Source organism: Dendropsophus ebraccatus, chromosome 1 (assembly GCF_027789765.1).
Source record: "Dendropsophus ebraccatus isolate aDenEbr1 chromosome 1, aDenEbr1.pat, whole genome shotgun sequence".
Taxonomy (NCBI): domain Eukaryota; kingdom Metazoa; phylum Chordata; class Amphibia; order Anura; family Hylidae; genus Dendropsophus; species Dendropsophus ebraccatus.
This window is the reverse complement of record NC_091454.1, coordinates 135797895-135817746: the sequence shown is the minus strand read 5'-3', so window position 1 is coordinate 135817746 and position 19852 is coordinate 135797895. Positions and strand designations below refer to the sequence as shown.

Sequence of the window (19852 nt, the reverse complement as noted above, 5' to 3'; positions counted from 1 at the left end):
AATTCAAACCATTGTTAACAAATATACGTTCCTTAAAATCGCTCCATTCCCAGGCTTATAGCGCTTTTATCCTTTGGTCTATGGGGCTGTGTGAGGTGTCAGTTTTTGCGCCATGATGTGTTCTTTCTATCGGTACCTTGATTGCGCATATACGACTTTTTGATCGTTTTTTATTACATTTTTTCTGGATTTGATGCGACCAAAAATGCGCAATTTTGCACTTTGGAATTTTTTTCCGCTGACGCCGTTTACCGTGCGAGATCAGGAATGTGATTAATTAATAGTTCGGGCAAATTACGCGCCCGGCGATACTAAATATGTTTATTTATTTATTTATTAATTTATATTTATAAAATGGGAAAAGGGGGGTGATTTGGACTTTTATTAGGGGAGGGGATTTTTTATTAATAAAAACACTTTTTTACTTTTTTTTTTACTGTAACTAAAAGCCCCCCTGGGGGACTTGTGTATAGACAGCACTGATCTCTCATAGAGATCAATGCTGTGTATATACACAGCAAAGATCGATCAGATCGGTCATAGATTGCTATGGCCTGCTGCAGGCCATAGCAATCTATTGCCGAGCCGGGATCAGCGTCATTCCGACGCTGAGGCCCGGCACGGGCAGAAGAACGGATCTCCCCCCCCGCGATCGCATCGTGGGGGGGAGATCCGTCCCACTAGACACCAGGGACGTGAGGTCTGAAGCCTCTAAGTGCAGCTGTCAGGTTTGACAGCTGCACTTAGAGGCTTAATTACCCGGCGCGGCAACGGGACCCGCGCCGGCTAATAGAGGCACTGCCCGGCTGCACATGTCAGCCGGGATCAGCGCCGTTCAGAGCCCGAGCGGCACCATGACGTATCAGATACGTCATGGGTCGCTAAGGGGTTAATACATTGTGTGCATTGGACATCAGTCTTCCTATTGACCTTAATGCATTGCTATTTCAGTCAGTTAAATCGCGGCAATAACGGATGTTTTTTAAAATATCAAAATTGTCCTCCTTTTCTTTTTTTTGATGTTGTGTGAACATAGTCTAAGGGTCCATTTACACAGAAAGATTATCTGACAGATTATCTGCCAAAGAGTTGAAGCCAAAGCCAGAAATGGACTATAAACAGAGATCAGGTCATACAGGAAAGCCTGAAATTTCTCCTCTTCTCAAATCCATTCCTGGCTTTGGCTTCAAATCTGTCAGATAATCTTTCTGTGTAAATGGACCCTTATGCTACGTTTACACGGAACGATTATCGGGCGAATTTTCGCAATAACGATCGAATTCGAACAATAATCGTACGTGTAAACGCGGCGAACGATCGATAAATCGTTAATTTTGATCTTTTAACCTGTTCTTAAATCGTCGTTCGCAAAAAATTCGCCGATCGTTCCTTGTAAACAGTCGTTCACTGATTTTACCTATGTGTGAGATAGGCTTAAACGATCGCAAAACGAATTTTCTGTACGATATATTGTTCCATCTAAACGCTAATCGTTATAAAAAAAAATCGTTACTTCGAAATCGTTAATCGTACGATCGGGCCAATAATCGGCTCGTGTAAATTTAGCATAAGAGTGAAAAGTAAAAATTTGCATTTTCTTTGCAGAGATTCCAATATAATGTATTTTTTACCACACCAATTACTGTTACTGATCCACCAATGCCGGTTCCAGACCCCCTTTAGGGGTCCAGTGGCAGTTTAGTTGCGACTCTCAGTCACTGTTTTTGTAAACAGTGATCATCGGAAGAAGGTCAGTAAATATACATCCTTCTGCTGAAACAAACCTTCTACAAGGATATACTGTATATGTTTTGACTTTTGCTTGAAGGGGTTAAACTTTAAAATTCCATCTATGAGAGATCACTGCAGTAATAATAAAAGTCCCCTAGGAGGACTAAAAGTTAAAGTATTAATACATTTTACCATTTTTCAAATAAAACATGTAAAAATAAACATATTTAATAATTTAGTTGTCTGATCTACTAAATACAACAATATTATTCCCGCACACAAATATGATTCTAATAAAAATTAGAGATCATGGCACAAAAAATGCCATCCAAACCAGCCCGGGGGGGAGCACTATGGCTCTCAGAAGACTAGGAGGAAAAAATTAAAAATGGCCTGGTCATTAAGGCCAAAATAGGCTGTGTCATTAAGAGGTTAAAACCTGCTGTTTTATACAAAGAAATATTTTAATAAACAATTTCCAAAAACAGTAAATTTTTAATTTCACCTGCCCTTTAGGTGGGTTCACATGTAATGGAATTGCAGTGGATTTCACACTGCAATTCCCTTACTGTCAGTTTGAATAGGATTACATACTTGCAGCGGAATTTTCATCCTGCTGCGAGTATGTAAACGCCGCCCCCCCTTAACCTGCATCGGCTCGGCGCATACATTAGCGGTGCATGCTCTTGCCTGCTTCTGAGGCTCCCGGCATCCTGATGTCCCACTCTTTCAATCAGTGGCAGTGGCGGGACATTGCACTGAGCGCGACGTCAGGATGCCGGGAGCCCCAGAAGCATGCCAGAGTGTGGACTGTTAATGTATGCGCCGGGCCGCTGCGTGTTAAGGGGGGGCGGCATTTACATACTCCCAGCAGGATGAAAATTCTGCTGCAAGTATGTAATCCTATTCAAACTAGCAGTATGGAAATCACAGCCAATTTCACAATGAACTTGTGAAATCTGCTGCGATTCCATTATGTGTGAACCCACCCTTAAGGTGTGTAAACTACCTGAAGAGTTAACAAGGTTCCTGTTGTGAATTGTTTGAGGGTGCAGTTTCTAAAATGGTGTAGTTTATAGGTGTTTCTGGTATACAGGCCTTTTAAATACACTTCAGAAATTAATTGGTGACTAAATTTTTTTTCCTAGAAATGTGATAATAAAAGTCTAGACCCTCTAATCTAAAAAAAAGTAAAACTCTTGCCAAATTAGGGCAACATAAAGTAGACATATAATAAAGGTGAATTAACTGATTTATGTGGCATGACTATATTTCTTACAACCAGACAATTTAATAATTAAAAAAAATCTAATTATTCCACATTTTCACACAATTTTGGAAAACTATAATAATAGATTTCTACTACTATGTGTTTTAGACCCACTCTTGGTTTTGGCTACGAAATACTGATCAGAATACTGCTGTGTAAAACCAGCCAATTAGCTGCGTCCTTAAGGGATTAACTAGCAAATAAAAGGTATCTGATTCTTTTTTAGCAGTTTAGCCTTTTTTTTTTTTTGCATGAATTACTTATTCAATAAATAGTTATTATTATTACTATTATTATTATTATTATTATTACAATAGTATGGATGACGCAATAAATAAATCACTAAAGACAAAAGGCACATTAGCAATGCATTTTTATTTTCTTTAGTATGCACCAATTATATCATTTATACAAATGACAAGTTCTTATCAATGTCTGATGCATAGAGAATATCTTCCTATAAAATGCAGTCACATAGCAAGCACCATGTGATATTGGCTCCGCCCTTATAACAGTGCTACGACAACCAATTATATTATTTAGAGACTGTTCCGATAGAGGTCATAGAGATAACAAAGCATATTAACATTTAACATCTAAACTGCAAGTTAACAGAAACTTGCAGCAATTTACATAATTAAGATATAAGAAAGGAACACAACTATACTTTGATTTGAAGCTGAAATATTTTTTCCCTGACCACATGTCCAAATACAAGAGGTAAAGGTAAAATAGTGGCTTTTAGTGGCTTAAAACAACTTATAATGATAGTTGGTTGTTATTATTGTGCTTCATTTTATTATTGTGCTTCATTATTAGACTCTACAAGTATTTTACGAACATCATGATACAGTTGTTACCACGTGCATATTTTGTAAATAGAACAAACTAGAACATAAAAAGATATTTAAGAAAAATATTACAATAATTCAATCTGGAAACATAAATGTAGTTTTCCGATACCAGAAACCATATTATGACTCTGTGACCTCTATCGCCTCCCCTAACCCTTATACCCTCCCCACAAATAAAAATAGAAAACAAAGCGCATATAAAACAAATCAGGTAGCAACATTAGAAAATAAAACACCAACCATACTATAAAGGAAGATTTCGTAAAAAGCAGAAAGGACATGGACATTGTGGGTGCACACTTTTTTTCTATTACCATGCCATTATCCTATAGGAAAGTCCTTATGTGGGATGAACAAAGGCACTTCGTGAATTATTGCTATGACAGTTTTTTAATCAGTGCATTTGCATAAAAATGATAAGAGCCTGTCCCTCACTGGCAAGTTAATAGGCCTCTTGCAAAGCCTATTGGGTTATGAATAATTTCTCAAGGCACTGAGACTTGGAAGGGACTTCCAGGAACATTCTGATCACCCCACTTGACAATGAGGATATAATCCCCTTTGTCTTTTACAGTGTAGGTCACGTTGTACAATCGATTTCCCATGTGCTTCACATATACTTCCTCGCATGGTGTCTTTGGCCCATGGACTCCTACCATCAACATGTTGGTTCCTATGGAAGTAAAAAAAAGGTAAGTTTATCAAGTTTTAGTCACAGACTGCTAAACATACATTTAGTTGCTTTCCTTTGTTTCTTAGAAAGTTTTGCTATGGAATATGTAATACCACTAAGAACCTGATGACAGGTGTGGCGATATTTTTGGAAGAAAGCAGCTGTTTTTTTTTTTTAATTCTGAATAACCCTTTTAAGTGGAGTGGAGTTGGCTGAAAAATTGCTACATTTAAACCATGTGCCTTTTATACCTAAGTCATGCTCCTTGGAAGAGAAAGTGGAAAAATGACTAAAACACAGAATAGTTGCTAAGCAAATATGTTTAGCAAATATACAGAGGTAGGTATTACTTAAAGAGTCACTGTCGTATTTTTTTTTTTTGCAGAAATCAATAGTCCAGGCGATTTTAAGAAACTTTGTAATTGGGTTTATTAGCCAAATCTGCCATTATCTGCATGTAAAAAGCCTTTTCCCAGGTCCCCCCCTCCTTCCTCTTTTTCATCCACTCCAAAAAATCTGAAAATTGTGACTTGTTGCAGGAGACGTCCCCTGTCTGTTCTAGGGAGAGGGGAGGGGGGAGGAGGAAGGAGGGAGTTAGCCGGCAGCAGAAAGCAGATAACAGAGGATTACAGGCACTGAGCTAGGTGACAGCTGTAATCCGAGCTCAGACAGGTCACTGGTGACTGTCACAGGAGATATCCCGTGAGGGATTTGTAGATTAACTCTTTGTTGTCCTGTTTTGGTCTTTTCTTTAGCTCTCTCCATAGGAGAACAATGAAGACAGGGGGAAGAGCTTCAAACTGCTTTTTCATGATAAAAATGCATTTTTCGGATAATAAACCCAATTACAAAGTTTCTTAAAATCGCCTGGACTATTGATTTCTGCAAAAAAAAAATTCACGACAGTGACACTTTAAAATATAACTTTTATTGATATAATAAAATTCACCAATAACGCGAACCCTTCACCTAGAACGAGTCTGCTGCTACGCTCACGCAAGCCAAACTCGAAGAGTAAATCGTTGCCAAGTTGCAGACCGTACAAGCTATAACATACAATAAAGTCATTACCCAAAAAACTTATGTCAATTTCTCCCTGATCTTGCATACAGCCCATAATGCGTGTAGTGTCCTGTTTTTTCTCTATTTTACTGAACAAACACAAATGAACATATGCAATTGCACAGTACCTACACAACTTATACTAATTCTTACCTGCTTTGCTGCAGTCTACAGTGAAGGTGTTTTTCTGTCCAACAAAGGCTTTTGAAAGACCAGGGCCTCTAGAGACTACTTTGGAAGCATCAGATGCAAATTTAGGCACTGCCATTCCATAGCCTCCTACAGAGCCAGATGACTTTGTGACTGTCTCCACCAGCACTGTAGAGGTTTCATGCAAACTGTGACCACCAGAGAGCCGCACGCCTATTAAGAGGATAAACAAACAATGTTGTGGGAGATTGGAAATTTTTTTTTTAGTTTTTCCCCCTAATTAGGTATGACTTACCAGTCACACGGGCTTTAAATGGGCTTCCAACTATGTGTTGGGGTCCTCCATATTTAATTGTGATTAAATAATTTCCAGGAGCCATTGGTGTGTATGCTACTTTGTAACCTTCAGGAGAATCTTGGCAGTCCAACTTCACCTTTGAAGGTCCATCAATTGTCACAGATAAAGATCCAGACCCAGCATTTAAAGTATTTACTATAAATTCAGAAGGTCTCCCTGTGTAAGGCACAGAGCAAAAAAGACAAATGTAGGACTAGGGTATGATAGGGTCAAATGTATCAATCCTAAAACTTTATCAATACAAATTTAAAAAAATACTGTTGTAATATTGGTCACTAAAGTCATTAAACTAAAACGATGTCAAATCGAATGAATAACGGAGCAGAACAATCAATGGCTAATGATAAAGTTGGTAACTAGTGTTTATAAATTAAAAAAAATCTTCATTTAGGGTGCGTTTAAACATACAGGATCCACAGCAAATTTGATGGTGCATATTTGATGCTATGTTCAGTTATTTAGATCAAATCTGCTGCGATACGGTACGTGTGAAGCCACCCTAAATGTTTTTTTTCTATTGTTTAAAAACTTACCTGTGACTCCACCCTCAAGACCAGGTCCATAAGCAGTAACCAGTCCAGGATCACCAGCCTGACTCTGCTCGCCAACTCGGATTTTGAAAGGACTTCCTGGGATATGGCGTCCATTGAATTTGACTTCAATTGAATGAACTCCATTTTCACGAGGAATGAAGCGTATTGAGTACTTATCTATAGGTACAATAGAAAAAGGATAGTGATAAACCACAAAAACATCAGAACAGGTTATAGTAGTACTCTTAGGAGGCATTCAGGGATAACTTACCGCTGTCCACCTCTGACACATAGCATTCTTCTACAATACCAGATGGTGTGTGTACTTTAGCATCTATTACCCCACGTGCTCCATTTAACTGTACTGCAAAAGTGGCTGGTTGATTGACCTTTAATCCAGTTTCCTAGAATAATATATTGAAGATGTACTGAAGATTTCAGAAAACTCCAGCTCTGATACATATATGGCATTTAAATAAGCTAACCGGACAAGAATTAGTCACCCTTGTACGCTGCCTGTGTTTATAGGGCAGTGGTTGAGTCACATGCTCAACTGTGCGCACACTGCCTCTATGTGATCATAAAGCAGTTGCGATCAGTTACACAGTTCGTTTCAAGCGGTAATTGTACGTAGACACTGGTGAATTTAAGAATGTGATAGAGTGGCAAAAAGGGGCAATTGGGTTTGGCCATGGCCATATGGTGAGTGAAGTTGCTGGATTTGTTGGTGTGTCGCAGTGGACGGTGCAACGTGTCTACAAGCAGTGGTGTAATACACGTGGCTACGAAACACAACGTCAGTATTTTGGTAAAAAAGGATTAAAATCACTTCCAACGGGAATTGCTGAAGTCAGTGAATGATGGTCCTTCCCAACCTTTTATCAAGTGAATATTGCGATGGGTTTTTAAGGCCAGAGGCAGAGTTACACAATATCAAATGATGATTTCTTTAGGGGTGACAAATTTTTTTATCAGCTGAGCTTATATTGATTGTAAAAGATCTGAAGTATTAATATTTTACCTGTAGACTAGTGACTGTCAGTCTGCGTGCATCATCTGAACGAGAGGCTACTGGTACCACAAAGGGGCTGTCAGGGATGTGCTCATCATTGAATTTGATGGACACTTCGTAGTCACCTGGATTACAGATATAATTTCTTCAAAATTGGCATATTTAATGAAATCTAACTAGAGATGAGCGAACCGGGTTCGGGTTTGAGTCGATCCGAACCCGAACGTTCGGTATTTGATTAGCTGGGGCTGCTGAACTTGGATAAAGCTCTAAGGTTGTCTGGAAAACATGGATACAGCCAGTGACTATATCCATGATTTCCACATAGCCTTAGGGCTTTATCCAACTTCAGCAGCCACCGCTAATCAAATGCCGAAAATTCGGGTTCGGATCGACTCGAGCATGCTCCAGGTTGGCTCATCTCTAAATCTAACTAATGAAATCAAATAATTTTTTTTTGCTATAAATGGAATCTATGTATAGCAACATTTAAAAATGCATAGACTCACCAGCTTCCTGTACAATGTAGGACACTCCACAGGACCCATCCTTGCGATCCTCAAAAGAGATCTCTGCTTTACTAGGGCCTTCAACTGCAATAGACAGCCCGCCTGCTCCAGCCTCCCGAGTCCATATGCTGAACTCAGCTGTAGGATTGAATTACAGAAAACTTTTAGGTATCACATTCACAAACACTGTCTAGTATGTTTATGTTAATAATCTCATGACTGCTCACCAGGGACTCCTGCAACTCCTCGCTCCAAGCCAGTGCCTCCTGCCCTGACTTTGTGGGCTCCTCCTTCACCCATAGGGCCTACTGTGAACTGAAAAGGACTTCCAGGAACATGTTGGCCTCTGTATTTTACACTGACAGTATGAGCTCCCATCTCTTGTGGAACAAATCGCACACTGTATGTGCTGTCTTCTCCATCAATGATCTCTGCATCTGCTGTTTTTCCAGAAGGGCTGGTCACTTGTGCTGTCATATCCTGAGAACCTACTTCACCTGAAACAGTAGTCAAATACATTTCATCTTTAGTCATTGTAATAAAATGAGCACATTATTTTAGGAACTATTTGTATGGATGAGTGCTCTGCAGTACCTACCTTCCTGACGTGCAATGCTACTGAATGATCCTAGACTCTCCCGGCCAAGGAAGTCTCCAAAAACATTGTGAAAAGGGTCACCTCCAACCTGTGTAGATTCCTCCACCCGCACCTCACGCTTTGTTTCACCTCCACGTGTCTTGCTGATCTCTGTGCGTTCAGTGCGTGTATATGTATGACTGCTGCGTGTGAATGTGCGCGTGAGCCGCTCTTGAGCAGACACCATCTGGAACCAGTTTCCTAAAATAACAAGGGAAAAAACACAGCATATAGTTTAGAAGCTTGTTTTGACAAAGGCTTACACAATAGTTGATACAATTGTACCAAATCTGTTTATATACTATGCAGTTTAATTGGGCTCTGACCTGGAATCTTGAGGTTGAGATCACATGTGCTACCAATACTGGCAATAGAGGGAGCTTGACGTTTTCTGGTTATACTCTCTTTCATACGTCCTTCTCCTGTCACCTTCACCATGAAAGGACTTCCTGCAGAATACATGGGTTCAAATTGGAAGCATTAATGCATGTTCATTTCCCACCAATTGGAGAAATATATGTCTTGGCGGTTTTATTCTGTTTTAATGCGTTTTGCCGCAATTTTCCCAATATTTTATCATGAATTGTGCTCTCTCAGCAAAATTTACTCTATTTTAGTGCAAATGTGCAATTTGCAGGAAAATAGTGGGGAAAATCGCATCAAAAACTCAGTAATAATGCCATGTGCGAACGGAGTCTCATACATCTAGGTAAGTATACAATTGAACACATATGAACTGAAGTTAATCTAATGACTGTGTTAGCAATATCTGATCTTAATAAGATCTTTATTGCCATGTTTGGGTTTTACATCCTGAGAATATATCTCCATACACAGTGAATCAGCCCAAGAAGTAAAACTGTACATTTTGCTAGTACTCAAGTAAATGGTACTATATCAATATGTGTCAGATAGTGTATTAATTATTAGTGATAAGGCCTTCTAAGTGACATAGGTATGTGTATATCCACTCACCTGGTACATGTTTCTCTGCAAACTTGATGTTTATAATGTATGTTCCTGGCTCAGTAGGGCAATAAGACACTTTGCATGTTCCATCTTCCACATCCTCACAGTTGATATCTACTTTGCTTGGGCCTTCAATAGACAAACCTAAACCTCCATATCCTGAAAAGGAAATAGACTCTTATTAACAGAAGACAGCAGAAGCAAATGAAAATATGGTTGAATAAACATTTAGTACTTACCTGCAGTTCTGGTGTCAACTATGAATTCCGACACCTCAAATGTAATGCCTTCCAGCAGTCCCTTTCCCGACACTTTCACTCTGCTTGCATCACCAATTTCAGACTGTCCAACCATGATCTTAAATGGGCTGTTCGTGACATGTTTTCCATTCTTCTTCACACTCACCACATGCTCTCCCACCTCTTTGGGAGTGAAGGAGATGCCTGCAGTTCATAATACATGGTGATCATCAGTCAGCATTTGGTATATAGAAGGGTAGTGGTACAGCAGGTATAAAAGTGAGAAGGTTACAACATGCTTATGTGGCCTGTGGTATGGATGGGCTCAGGGCCGTCTTATCCATTGGGCAGGGTAGGCGGCTGCCCGGGGGCCCTTGCGTCCTAGGGGGCCCCTGCCCTCTGGGACACACCTGTATTTTTTTGCTTTATAAGACGCACTTATAAAACTAAGTGCGTCCTATAAAGCGAAGACGGCTTCCAAGCAGTGCTGAGCACCGCAAGGAAGCCGTCCCGCCCGCCCCCTGTATTGCCGCTCACTAAGCATATGCATAGTGAGCGGCCCTGAGCGACCACCTCCGACCGCCCACCCGCCCCTTCTATCGCTTCTCAGCTCAGCCGATCAGAAGCCCAGGAAAGTGCAATGAGCAGCACTTTCCTGGGTTTCTGATAGGCTCAGCTAAGCGGCGATAGAAGGGGCGGGCAGTCCAGTTACTCACCCGTCCGCCGGCCCCAGCAGCTCCTCTTCCGGCAGCGCGCCACTCCCGACATCCTCCGGCACAGGCAGCGGGGTACAGAGACGCTGCCTGTGTCCTGGATGTGTCATGCAGCAGGTCACTTCCGGCACAGGCAGTCTCTCTGTACCCCGCTGCCTGTGCCGGAGGATGTCGGGAGTGCGCGCTGACGGGAGACATCAGCTGCTGGGGCCGCCGGACAGGTGAGTAACTGGTTTGTTGTTTTGGGGGTCACTGGCTACTATGGGGGTCACTGGCTACTATGGGGGGCACTGGCTACTATGGGGGGCACTGGCTACTATGGGGAGCACTGGCTACTATGGGGGGCACTGGCTACTATGGGGGCACTGGCTACTATGGGGAGCACTGGCTACTATAGGGGTACTGGCTACTATGGGGGGCACTGGCTACTATGGGGAGCACTGGCTACTATGGGGGGCACTGGCTACTATGGGGAGCACTGGCTACTATAGGGGTACTGGCTACTATGGGGAGCACTGGCTACTATGGGGGCACTGGCTACTATGGGGAGCACTGGTTACTATAGGGGTACTGGCTACTATGGGGGGCACTGGCTACTATGGGGGGCACTGGCTACTATGGGGGGCACTGGGTACTATAGGGGTACTGGCTACTATGGGGGGCAATGGCTACTATAGGGGCACTGGCTACTATAGGGGCACTGGCTACTATGGGGGGCACTGGCTACTATGGGGGGCACTGGCTACTATGGGGGGTACTGGCTACTATGGGGGGTACTGGCTACTATGGGGTACGGGTCACTGGCTACTATGGGGGGTACTATATGGGGGAATTGACTACTATGAGGGGGCACTATATGCAGAGATGTGGGGGATTTGATGGCGGCGGTTGGGGGGGGGGGGCAATTCGCACCTCTGCCCAGGGGCCCATAATGCTGTTAAGACGGCCCTGGATGGGCTATTTGTAGCAATAGCGGTTGCTAAAAATAGCCCATGGTTACTGTGGAGTTGAGAGTCTATTTTGTCTGTGGTATATTCTTAAAATGTATACTTGCTTTGTGTAACGCCCCTCCCGCTCTATGGCTATGAGAATTTTGTTATTTTATGTTCTTTGCTTTAATTCAAGGTCTAGGAATCTTTGCCAATAGATAAGGGCAAGGCCAACTGGAGACCAGGATACCAGGAGATGTAGAACATCTGGATTCTGAGTTCTCCTACTTCATCCTCCCCCTCCTCCTACATTTTGAAGCTTTTTTGTTAAGATATAAACTAAGAGATGTTCCCATAATAAACAGAATCAGCTTGAACACTGGCTTGGTCTCATGTGTTTGGTTGATACTCGCAGCTGCCACACCTATTCAATGGGCCGACTTGAGGAGCAAACGACCGCTCTCAGTGCTCGTTTGCTCTTCGTTTCCCGCTGACTGCCACCACTATTCCACGCGGCAGCAGCAAGCGGGTGAGTGAGGGGAGGGCCGGGGGGAGCTGCCCGGGTGATCGCTAGGTCGTCTGGACAGCCTATAGCATATAGCAGCATCTGCTGCCGACCCTCCTATTCCATGGAGCGACGGCAGCAGATCGTTGCTGTATGAGTCGTTTGTTTTACAACATGTTGAAAAACAAACGACTGCAACGATCAGCTGACATGATGTCGGCTGATCGTTGCCTTCTATTCCACGGGACGATTATCGGCTGTAATAGGGCCTTAAGTCTCACCCTAACAGGACTGAAAATCATACAATATTCTACACTGGAATATTATTTGTTATCAACCCTTTTAACAATTTACTGTTTTTCTTTTCTGAATTGTAAGATGTAGCTATGTAAAGCTTTATTGTTTTCCTTACCAATATGTCTGTTAGGCAGTCTCTTTAGTAGACATGGCTCCTCGTTCCCAGATGGGGCTCTGATGCTAGCAGTTAACAGGCTTAGATCTGACTCTGTAATCTTGAGGGACACATCGGTTGAGGTTCCCACGTTGAGCTGAGAAGTTCTCATGGAGTCATCACCTGTTGAGATATAAATAATATAATGGGTTAAAAAATATATTAGTTGGTAAAAAGAACAGATATATAACTGTAACACCTATCATGTTTTTAAGCCTAAAACAAAGAGACGAGAATAACACACCCGAACATTAGAGGCTGCCAACAATCAATAACCATGATGCTTTACATTGGAAAAATACACATTCAGAGGACTGGACTTCTAGAGCATTCTGATAACATCACCTGTAATTTTCGCTGTGAATGGACTGCCAGGAATATGCTTGTCATCAAAGCGCACAATGATGTTGTAGTCTCCAGGAGCAGTAGGCAGGTAGGATACTGTGCATGTACCATCTTTATTATCCTTGCAAGTGATTTCTGCCTTTGATGGACCTTCCACAGCTAGTGATAAGCCACCTGACATAGGACATAAAGTGGAGATGTTTGGCTCAATAGTATAACACTGAAACTTGTACAATCGTGTATAAACAATAAAATAGTGAGCTCAATGTAGATTTTTACATGAAAGAGAGAGGGATACTGTATGTCAAATAACTGCTTGAGGTGCCACCTACCTTCTCCAGCATCCTTTGTGATGATTGTAAATGTGGCGGGCTTGTTTACCATTCCATGGCTAAGGCCTGGTCCATATGCACTCACATGTCGGCTGTTAATGGCATCTACATAAAACTGCAGTGGACTACCTAGAAGTAAAGGTATATTGACAGCATTAGTGCTAGCCTGTAAAGCTATAAGATTATAATTGATGATCAAGAGGTAAATTATCTTAGGAACATTATTTGCCTAGGTGCAAGAAGGGGAACTAATTTATAGCAACCACCTGGCATCTACACAGAACAAGCCCACATCCAATTGTTACTTTATCACAAACTTTGTTATTATTGTACAAACAAGGCATATAGTAAAAAATGCCATAGAGTTTCCATAATCAGGTGGAAATTAGGAAACAGGAAACAGTTACCTGGAATGTGATTTCCATCATATTTTATATCCATTTCATGCAATCCCTTCTCCACTGGAGCATATTTCACAGTAACGGTGCCATCTTTGTTGTCAGTGATATTGGGTCTAGCAGTCTTGCCAGATGGCATGCGGACCTCACCTAGATGGATGGACAGATAGAAAGTTGCATTAACAAACAATTTAGAACTGCATTCATAATTCTGCTGATTGTTTTCAAAAACAGGCGGAGTACATATTCCCAACAGCTTAGCTAAGGTCATACAATTGGGTTGGTCTTCTACAGTAGGTTTTCCTAAATGAAATTATTGAGCAATGTCTGGTATAAAGACTAAAAGACTATAATATTGGGTTATTCTCATTGTCTTGCCCAGTCGCTCTTTTTCAGTGGTACAGAGATAACATGAGTTATATTATGTAGTCATGACTGGATTAAAGTACCTGTAATCTCTCCTTTCTGTACAGTGAACGGTATCACTAAGTTGAATGGCCTGAGCATGGTGTCCAAATTATCGACAGGAACAACAGGTTCTTCAGTAGCCTGCAGAAAGTCAAGCAGTGCTTTAAGTCGCCTTAGTACTCACAAAAATGGATGACAGCATGTGAAAGTGTGAAAATTATAAAATATGATAAAGGAGTAACAGAAGAATAAAGGGAGCAAGGTATAGAAAATGTCATGCAATACCTATAACGAGACACAAGATGTGAAGCTTAACAGGAAAATCCACCTAAATGTGATCTTTGGTCAGAAGAAAGAAACATTTGAACAGATCAACATTGGGGAGTTTCTGTTATTGGAATTCTCGGATGCATTATTCTTAGAGCAGACTTGTATAAAGTCCACCAGGGGTCAGTGTCTGACCTATTCTTAACAGAGCCTTGGTTACCCATAACGTCACACTGTTGCAAACATAGAATTTGGCAGCTCTTGTTGCCTCAGGGGGGTGTGGTCCATATGTAACACCAATGGCTCTAGACTTTACTACTACCCAATATAAGGTCACTTAGCCTAATCTTCTAGTGCAACGAATAGTGTATATTTTAATTGTATGAGCAATCCACCAAGTGCGAATCCTATTCTGTTAAACTGTCTATTTCCAACAAAAGAGAATATGTCAGATACATATTAGTCATATAACTTTTCTCATCCCTAGTGGACCACCTAGTAAGAACAGGTTTTCTTAATCAAATCCGTTTGAGGCTTAGATTCATAATTATACCATTTTGATGTACTATATAGAGCAAGCAAGGATAGAATGCAAAAAAAAGTATAGGCTGTATATAGGAAAGTAATGGAACAAGAGCTAGAGTTCTAGATTGATAGGGATACAGTAATAGAGCTAAGAGTTCTCTCTGTTATTATACCCAGTGAGTTGGATAGCCAGGTAGGTGTGCAGCATAGGGCTGATGTAGCTGCACAGTGTCACATGGCTCCTCTATGATTGGAATGGTATCACACGCCTGGCAGGAGGGGGGAAGTGAATAGTTAAACATGTTAATGGGTCAAGTTAAATGGTAAATGTAGAACATGGACCATTTCTTAAGAGTTATTGGACACTTACCACCACATGGAAGGGACTGTTGGGAATGTGTTCTCCACCAAACCGAATAGTGATGATGTATTTCCCTGGTTCAGGTGCTGTGTAGTAAATATCAAAAGTACCATCCTGGTTTTCCACCACATCTACATCAAGTTCTGCCCCATCTGGTGTAGACACCTTGCAGGTAACTTTGCCTTTTCCTGCAGCCTTAGCATCTACTGTGATGACGGTCTCCTCTCCAATTTGAATGGTGGGTCCTAGGCAGGCTCCTGAACAATCCAAGTGACAGTATTATTTTCTAGATACAGTAGTTGCTATTCAAATAACAAAACACATTTGTGCTATTATATTAGAATAAAATCATCAATGGCCTAATTCTTAAATGGATGAAATTTAACACAAGGTGCATTTTATTAACAAATACATAAAAGCTTACCTAATCCATGTCCTCCAATGGACACTATAAAAATAGAAAAAAGCTGTGTTAAGTAAGGGAATACATGTGCACTTAGTACTAAGCACCAACATATAACAAATATGCTGTTTAGAGATTGTTGTCTGTCATGTTAGGGCTCACCTGTCACTAAGCACTTGCTGGCATCACCAGTGGGTACTGCATGAATGCGGAAAGGAGAATAGGGAATTTCATCTCCCCCATATTTTATGGTAATGGTGTATCTTCCTGCCATGTCTGGCACATAAGACACTGTGTAGGTACCATCACCATTTCCACGAATATTAGCTTTCTTTGGCTTTCCTTCAGGGTCCTGTAGAAAATTAAAATAATTCCAACTCTCAAACATCATTGCACAATACATTTCCATTATTATACAAGCACCATTTTTGGTTGCTACCACTTTCTATACTACAGTGACAACTTAAACTTCTTTAATCATATCCTAAAGATGGCAAGGTACCCTTTCTGTCTGCAGAATATCATATATCCCGAGTTGTGTGACTCACTAATGCCTGTGTGAATATTTCTCACTCGCCAGATGGTGACTGTTAGCTGAGGATTAATTCTTGCATTGACTGAGCTCCAACTTCTCCATTACATCCCCACCTATTTAATTCAACCATTAGCAGTATGGTTTGGGGAAAAGAGGGACCGACACTTTTCATTTTACCTTTTGGTAAAGTACACATTTGAAAACATGTTTCCAAATACTACATTTGCTGAGATTTTAAAACTATTGTATTTGTAATATTTGTATGGAAAAGTTTAAAAAGTTATAGGACAGCTTGCAAATTGGATCATACCAGATACATCTTTCATATAATGAATAGTATAATATAGTATAAATTAAGAGGAAGTAAATATAGAAAAACTAAACATAAAATGTACTTAATAATTTAATAATACTTACTACATATATAAAATAGTGCAGCTGATTTTGATTTAATTTTTATTTTCCATTATATAAAATTTTATTTTTATTATTTTTACCTAATTTAAAGACTCCTTGCTTCCACTAGGTGGAGATTTATTGTCACTTCTTAGCAGTGCCGAAATATGAATGAGCTCATTCTAACGGGATGTACAAATCTTCCAGCTGCTCGAGGAGCCCTCAAAGGGGTCACTTGTTTTTATAAATATACCATATGGACAGGGATTGTGTTCTTAGATAAGCAATATTTTAGTTAACTTTTTTATTGCAGTGACAAAGGTAAAAATAAAAATGGATAGAAAATTCTCAAAATTAGGGTTCATCAGTAGCATGCTATTCTTTGTATACTCTTACTGGACTAAACATTACCTATGTAGTAGATTGATTACATAAAACAGTATAAATACTACAGGGTAGTTAGTTAACATATAATAGTGAGCATTGTACTCACCAGAATCTGAACAGTCAGAAGTCCTTCTCCTGCATCACGAGCATCAATAGTAAACTCAACAGGTAAGCTGGCTGGGATACCTGCTGTGTTGAGACCTGGGCCACTGGCACGCACTTTGCTTGCATCATGAGTAGGCAATACCTTGATCTTAAAGGGGCTGTATAAAAACATATATTTATTTATATATATGTATAATCTGAGAGTCTGTGGACTTACAAGGCTTATAAGATCTTAGCCAACTATCTTACCTTCGTGGTACTTCCTGGTCTGCATATCTTACAGATACTGTATATGGACCATCAGTGGCAGGAGTATAGTTAACTGTGTGAGTTCCATCACCATTATCTCGAACATCTACTGGCTCTGCCAATCCTGTACCATTCAAAACAAGCTAATAAATTAATATCTTTCATTGAAACAATCCCTTCCTTTATTATACTTTAATTGCTCATAAATACCTGAGGGTCCATGCACCAACACCTCTAGAGGTGCCAGTCCAGCCTTGCTGCAGTCTACGGTGAAGGTTTGGGGGACATGTGCTCTAACACCAGCTCCTAACCCAGAACCTGAACATTTCACTTTGCTGGGGTCCACCACCTCCTTTACTGGCACACGGAAAGGACTTCCTACAAAAAAACAATAACGCTGTAATTTTACTTCCGACTTTACTTTCTTATTTTTCAGGGAAACGAAAGTTAAAAAATGTACCTGGGATTGGTCGCCCACCGAAGGTGATATTGACATCGTATTCTCCTGGTGTGAAAGGGATATATTCCACACTACAGCTGCCATCTTTATTGTCTTTGCATGACATTTTTGCTTCAGAAGGACCTTCAATTGCAAGTCCAAGACCGCCAGTGCCAGCACCCCTGTAGTAAGGAGAGCAAGTGTTTCAGTTATCTGGAAAAACATTTTTGCGTTACATATAGAAAATTTATAATTGTTTATTGAAAGGGATAAAGAGCCTCCTATTTGCTGGATCCAATGGCACCATCTATCTATGATAACCCTGAAGGATCCCATGCTTCTACAAAGATAAAACATACCTAACGTAATAAACCTTATGGCTGGGTTCACACTATGTATATTTCAGGCTGTATTTGGTCCTCATGTCAGGTCCTCATAGCAACCAAAACCAGGAGTGGATTGAAAACACAGAAAGGATCTGTCCACACAATGTTGAAATTGAGTGGATGGCCGCCATATAACGGTAAATAACTTCCATTATTTCAATACAACAGCCGTTGTTTTAAAATAACAGCACATATTTGCCATTAAATGACGGCCATCCACTCAATTACAACATTATGTGAACAGAGCCTTTCTGTGTTTTCAATCCACTCCTTGTTTTGGTTGCTATACAGCCTCAAACATACAGCCTCAAATATACGTAGTGTGAACATAGCCATGTTTGTATGGGCAGCACATTTTCAGGATCGTTTTTAAGTTTCCTAATGTATGCAGTGAATGTTTTCTTTCAGTGACTACATGCAGATATTTGGAAAACTGTGAAGTATGGCATTGTCACACTGACTGTCCTCACCTTGTTTCTACAGTGAAGCGATTAGACTTGTTAAGAATTCCACCTTCTAGCCCAGGGCCATATGCTCGTACACGGGATGGATCACAGCCCTCTGTTACAGTGACTCGGAATGGGCTCTTGGGCACTGGAACATCATCGTAAAGTACCTCTACTAAATGAATTCCTGTTGGTTTAGAAGACAAAGGTTTAAAACACATCCTAACAAAAAGAACCTTCTAGCAATTAAAAAAGCTATTACGAGTTTTGATCACGGTTGGCGGCAGGATCTATAACCAATGTTTGCCACTCATTCTGAATATAACAAATCACTTAAAGAACCTGTGTATCAATAGTAGTTTTATACTTTTGCCAGTATGTGTATATTGTATATTTTCTACTGACTCCAGTAGTCAAGTTCTTTTACACCTCTATTTATGCATCAAATATTTTGAGACAATAATATAGTAAAGATATCCCTATAAAAATGACCACTCAAAATCAAAATGACCTCTTTTACTATTACATTTTGGGACTATGATTTCTTACCATCTTCATAAGCAGTGTACTGCACATGATATGTGCCGTCCCCATTATCAGCTATAAGGCTTTCGGTGACAGCACCAGAAGGGCTGATGACACGGGTGGTCACATGACTTCCACCAGTCTTTGTTAATGAACGAGCATCCACAGTAAATTCTGTAGTGACCTCACGTAAGACACCTGATGGTAAGGAAATAGCAGAATTATTGATGTATTATCTATGTACTATGACATTGCCATTTTAATAGTGCTTACATAAAGGTGTTCCCTTACAGTGATATATATTAACATATTTGAAGCCATTTTAAATGTACCTGTCAGTTTAAAACACGTGTGACATGTTGTACAGAAAAGTTTTGATCGTTGGGGGACTGGGTGTTCAGACTTTCACCAATCCCTAGATCAAGGGGAGAGTAAGGGAGTCCTGCTTCTCCCTGCTCTGCATTGCAGGAGACAGACCTATAGGCTTTCTATTATATGTCCATCTTGCTTCACTTTTCCTTTCTTCATTTTTTTTTCTTTGGTTTACTGTTTAAATGAGTTCCCTTTTTTGAGGCTATTGGATATCTAGCTTTTCTCTATCCCACCACTACTTAGGTGAATCCATGGGATGTTTTGAAGCATTTCTATGTGGTTGACCTTTGCCCTACCCCACTCACCTAAGTTTCCTATCTTATGCCCTTTTGTTTTCCCCCGAAATCCACTTTATTCACTTGGTCTCACTTCCTAATA

At 40.6% G+C, this 19852-nt stretch overlaps 1 protein-coding gene across 2 annotated transcripts in view; it reads right to left on the bottom strand.

Moving 5' to 3' along the window:
• Positions 1 to 3357: 3357 nt before the first annotated feature.
• FLNC (filamin C) overlaps positions 3358 to 19852 on the bottom strand; it is a 56504-nt gene continuing 40009 nt past the window's right edge. Inside the window, exons 22-48 of one of the 2 annotated variants that reach the window (XM_069979406.1) lie at positions 19127 to 19300; positions 18602 to 18764; positions 17767 to 17927; positions 17517 to 17684; positions 17307 to 17430; positions 17059 to 17215; positions 15797 to 15986; positions 15656 to 15679; positions 15241 to 15488; positions 15044 to 15139; positions 14120 to 14219; positions 13680 to 13820; positions 13273 to 13401; positions 12941 to 13114; positions 12557 to 12718; positions 9998 to 10201; positions 9765 to 9917; positions 9116 to 9238; positions 8751 to 8990; positions 8380 to 8649; positions 8153 to 8290; positions 7653 to 7768; positions 6903 to 7035; positions 6632 to 6808; positions 6036 to 6254; positions 5744 to 5953; positions 3358 to 4528 (exon numbers count right to left, since the gene is read on the bottom strand). In XM_069979406.1, coding sequence (XP_069835507.1) covers positions 4341 to 4528; positions 5744 to 5953; positions 6036 to 6254; positions 6632 to 6808; positions 6903 to 7035; positions 7653 to 7768; positions 8153 to 8290; positions 8380 to 8649; positions 8751 to 8990; positions 9116 to 9238; positions 9765 to 9917; positions 9998 to 10201; positions 12557 to 12718; positions 12941 to 13114; positions 13273 to 13401; positions 13680 to 13820; positions 14120 to 14219; positions 15044 to 15139; positions 15241 to 15488; positions 15656 to 15679; positions 15797 to 15986; positions 17059 to 17215; positions 17307 to 17430; positions 17517 to 17684; positions 17767 to 17927; positions 18602 to 18764; positions 19127 to 19300 — 4382 coding nt within the window. In that variant the 3' untranslated portion in view covers positions 3358 to 4340. The remainder of the gene's footprint in view (positions 4529 to 5743; positions 5954 to 6035; positions 6255 to 6631; positions 6809 to 6902; positions 7036 to 7652; positions 7769 to 8152; positions 8291 to 8379; positions 8650 to 8750; positions 8991 to 9115; positions 9239 to 9764; positions 9918 to 9997; positions 10202 to 12556; positions 12719 to 12940; positions 13115 to 13272; positions 13402 to 13679; positions 13821 to 14119; positions 14220 to 15043; positions 15140 to 15240; positions 15489 to 15655; positions 15680 to 15796; positions 15987 to 17058; positions 17216 to 17306; positions 17431 to 17516; positions 17685 to 17766; positions 17928 to 18601; positions 18765 to 19126; positions 19301 to 19852) is intronic. The other variant, XM_069979414.1, reaches the window with a different exon arrangement.